General features: G+C 46.6%; 1 protein-coding gene across 2 annotated transcripts in view; it reads left to right on the top strand.

Annotated features, from left to right (window-relative positions):
* The first annotated feature begins 1,067 nt into the window (after window positions 1–1,067).
* The window catches only part of LOC135806871 (protein daughterless-like), an 8,472-nt gene continuing 6,036 nt past the window's right edge, over window positions 1,068–3,503 (top strand). Inside the window, exons 1-3 of one of the 2 annotated variants that reach the window (XM_065321041.1) lie at window positions 1,068–1,164; window positions 1,362–1,523; window positions 2,718–2,896. In XM_065321041.1, coding sequence (XP_065177113.1) covers window positions 2,891–2,896 — 6 coding nt within the window. In that variant the 5' untranslated portion in view covers window positions 1,068–1,164; window positions 1,362–1,523; window positions 2,718–2,890. The remainder of the gene's footprint in view (window positions 1,165–1,361; window positions 1,524–2,717; window positions 2,897–3,503) is intronic. The other variant, XM_065321040.1, reaches the window with a different exon arrangement.

Genomic DNA, 3,503 nt, shown 5'->3' with positions numbered 1-3,503 from the left:
ATGCTTCCATGACACCTGCCTGGCCTAGGCTCAGGCGCTTTGTCACGGTAACCAGGTAACGAACTTAGACTAGCAAGCACATAATTATGTAAGAGCGAGCACAAAGTCAGTCGTTGCTCTGCATTGGGGTGTCGCGGAAACGAAAAATAATGAGAACCTGGCTCTCCGCCTCCCTTCCCCTTTTCGCATTTCCCTTGCCTATCCCTTGTTTTTGCTGTTTTCGTCGTACCTTTATTCCAAAGTCGCATCACTAACAGGCGTCTAAGCTTCCTGAGATTTATACTGCTAGCAGCATTATTATGAGGAAAAAGGAATGGAACGATTGTTGAGTAGCAGAGGATGCTATGGTGATACATTTACGGAAATTACGTCAAAGTACTGTAAGTCTGGCCTTACACTTTGAGCAGACCAGAGTACGTGGAAGACATAGCGATGGGTGAACCTGAAAGCCACGGAAGTAAGTCAGTTGCTACTGGATGCAGGCTAGTCAAAGTGATGAACGAATAATGAATAAACATTTTAACTCTCTGCAGCACATGCTAATGTAAATCAGATCTCTATCTTTCACTGCTCAGAAGTGCTAAAATTGGTGCAAAATGGAGAGTAAAAGAGAGGGTGCAGGTACCACGGTCAGGAGAGAGGGGGGGGGGGGGGGAGGGTGCGAGCACAACAGACTAAATATCACCTGTAGTACTAGGATAGAGTTTGTCCCCAAATGTTTCCACATGAACAAGTTGCTGCTGCTACCAAACTTCAGTATCATCACGTGATGGAGCACCTAAGTTAGTGGCAAATAGTGAGCCTGTTCTGGTACTCCCTGGCTGTGTAGCCAGCGCCTCCTACATTACCATCCATTTTACACAAATTGTATCACCTTTGAGCAACACCATGCCCAGTGGGCCAGCAAATGCATTTCACAAACTAGCACCGATCCCCCTCCCCCTAAGTTCTCACCTACCTGTTCACGCTTAGTAACATGCGGCTTAGGCCTAGCGCCATCCTGGACTATGTTACCGTATAAAAGGGGGTACTGCAGGCATTTCCTGTATCATATTAGTCACCTTGTGATTGCCAGCTGGGCATGAAATTCCTAGTTGTGATGTCGTGTCATCCTTCATTGCAAGGACCTATGTGATTTTCGTTATATCTGATAATAGTGATACGGTAAGTGTTGCCTAAATACCCGCTAGTTGGCACCGTTTTAATTATGTGCTCCAATTCTCTATGTGCATGGTGAATTTGTTCTGAAAATATCCTAATCCTGTTATTAACCTCTCGCAAAAGATGTGCATGATGAATGCGCAACTTGCTTCATTTATTGTGTTGAATCCTGTTATTGGTGATCTCTCCGTTCCTTGTAGAGACCACCGGCGCGGTCTGGTGGTCTGCCAGCACGGTCGCAAGCATCACCTGAATCCCGGGAGCAACCCCAGGAGCAGCCACAGCTAGCACACCAGCAACGCCATCAGCAGCAACAGCAGCAACAGCCTTCGTGGACAAGCATGGACCGCAGCAAAGCACCAGTGAGTTTTGTAGAAAGAAGGACCCACGGGATGGGTGTGTGTGATCTCCGGTAGCCTAAGGGCCCGGTACCACATGCACTGGGGTTCGCTTCGGCATCAAGGTTTTGCGACAGCGAGCCTGGTGTCGCTCCCACGAAACCACGTGTGTATGGTCACACGTACAAACAGGGAAAACTCCTACTTTGGCGGAAAATGAGAGTAAAGTGGATTGTGGTGCATACGGCACGGAGAATAGACAAGGTCAATGACTATCTTGCACGCATTTTTGTTGCATGGACATACGCATAAAAATTTCTCGTATCAAGTCCATATACAGCAGACCGTGGTGTTTTCCGCTGAAGCGAAACCGCAGAAGCGACAGTCTCGCTTCGAAAATTTTGGAGGAAGCGGATTGGAGTTTCCGCTGAAGCGGAAGTTCCGCTTTTCGCTGTTACCATGGTATTTTTCGCTCCCGTGATGTCGCTTCAGCGGATCCGCTACTTTCGAGTGCATGTGTAACCGGGTCCTAATTGGTAGGGCACTGTCCTGGAAAGAGAGGGGTGCTGGGTTTGAATCCTGCTCGTGGATCCTTCTTTTGCAACAGTTTTAACAATCCAATGCTGGAGCAAGATTGTTTGTTGAACTGACAAGGACTCGTCTAGACTGTAGCTTAAGGAATTTCCCGGAACGTGTATGACCCTTGAGGCTCTTTTGATATTAGGGTACCTAAACTCAAACACAATATTCACCAAATTTTCGGGCATGGCGGATTATCAGGGTGAACACAGTTTTTGACTTGAGTATCTAGCCGTGCTACTACCAGTAATATAACTGTGGATGACTTTTCATTGCTTGATTTTTTTAATGTCAGGGTTCGCACCAAGTCATGAAAATATTATTCAAGGGTTTTCAAGGGCCCCAAACCCCATTTTTTCAAGGACATTCAAGGACATTAGTTGGTGGGCTAACCGTTGGTTGGAACATCGCCGCCATTATCACTCAGAGAGAAGACATCGCGCTCAGAAGAAGAGGTGTTCACGCTGCGTCCAAGAGTGAACTATTGTGCTCTTTGACCCTCCATAGTTCCTCTGAGAGAGTGCCTGGGAGATAGGTAGCTTGGAAATGACCGTAGAACGTGCTTTCCTGGACGCAATATTCAGCCATTTCTACCGTCTTCTTCAACTTGCTTTATTTCGAAAAAATGTTATTTTTCAGGGTTTCTGCACTGGACGCGTTTGGGATCGAAAATCTCACCTGCGCAAACAGGCTGCGCAGCTCACGCGCTGAGATCCCTATCAGTACTACCGAGAGTGGATCCACTCTTGGTACTAGATCTACGGACTACGGTACCGGTTACGGGTACCCAGCAGTGCGCGTAGACCTACTGCATGAACGTGAGTAGATCTACCGCATTCAAACCCAAAATCAAGGAAAACACACTTTTCTCAAAAATTAAGCACCCACACGAAAATTCAAGGATATTCAAGCACTTTCAAATCCGGCTTTGACATTCAAGGACTTTCAAGGAATTCAAGGAGTGGTGCGGACCCTGAATGTGAATACTATCAAGGTCGAAAGAGATTCAAAGGGGTACACGTTCAGGGACATTCCCTAAGCTACACTCTAGACGAGTCCTTGTCAGTTCAACAAACAACTTTGATCCAGCACTGGATTGTTCAAACTATTGCAAAAGAAGGATCCACAAACGGGATTCGAACCCAGCATCCCTGTCTTGACAGGACAGTGCCCTACCGAATAGGTGCTATGTGCATATGACCAGATCTTGCATTGATTCCGTCTCAGTTAGCGTTAGAGAACTTAGATGGATGTGCTGGTTGGATTGAGCAGAACCTGTAGATATCATTATTTTTCAATGCAGACTTTAGCTAGGCATGTTGGCGTGTTTGAAATACTGGGCGACAGTAGCAGCACTCTTGTGCAAGTGAAAATCATTTCCCTTTTCGGGGTTTCTGAATCACTGTTCTCTTTTGCCGTGTCAGT

This window comes from Sycon ciliatum, chromosome 1 (assembly GCF_964019385.1).
Source record: "Sycon ciliatum chromosome 1, ocSycCili1.1, whole genome shotgun sequence".
NCBI lineage: Eukaryota > Metazoa > Porifera > Calcarea > Leucosolenida > Sycettidae > Sycon > Sycon ciliatum.
This window is presented reverse-complemented; position numbering and strand designations above follow the sequence as displayed.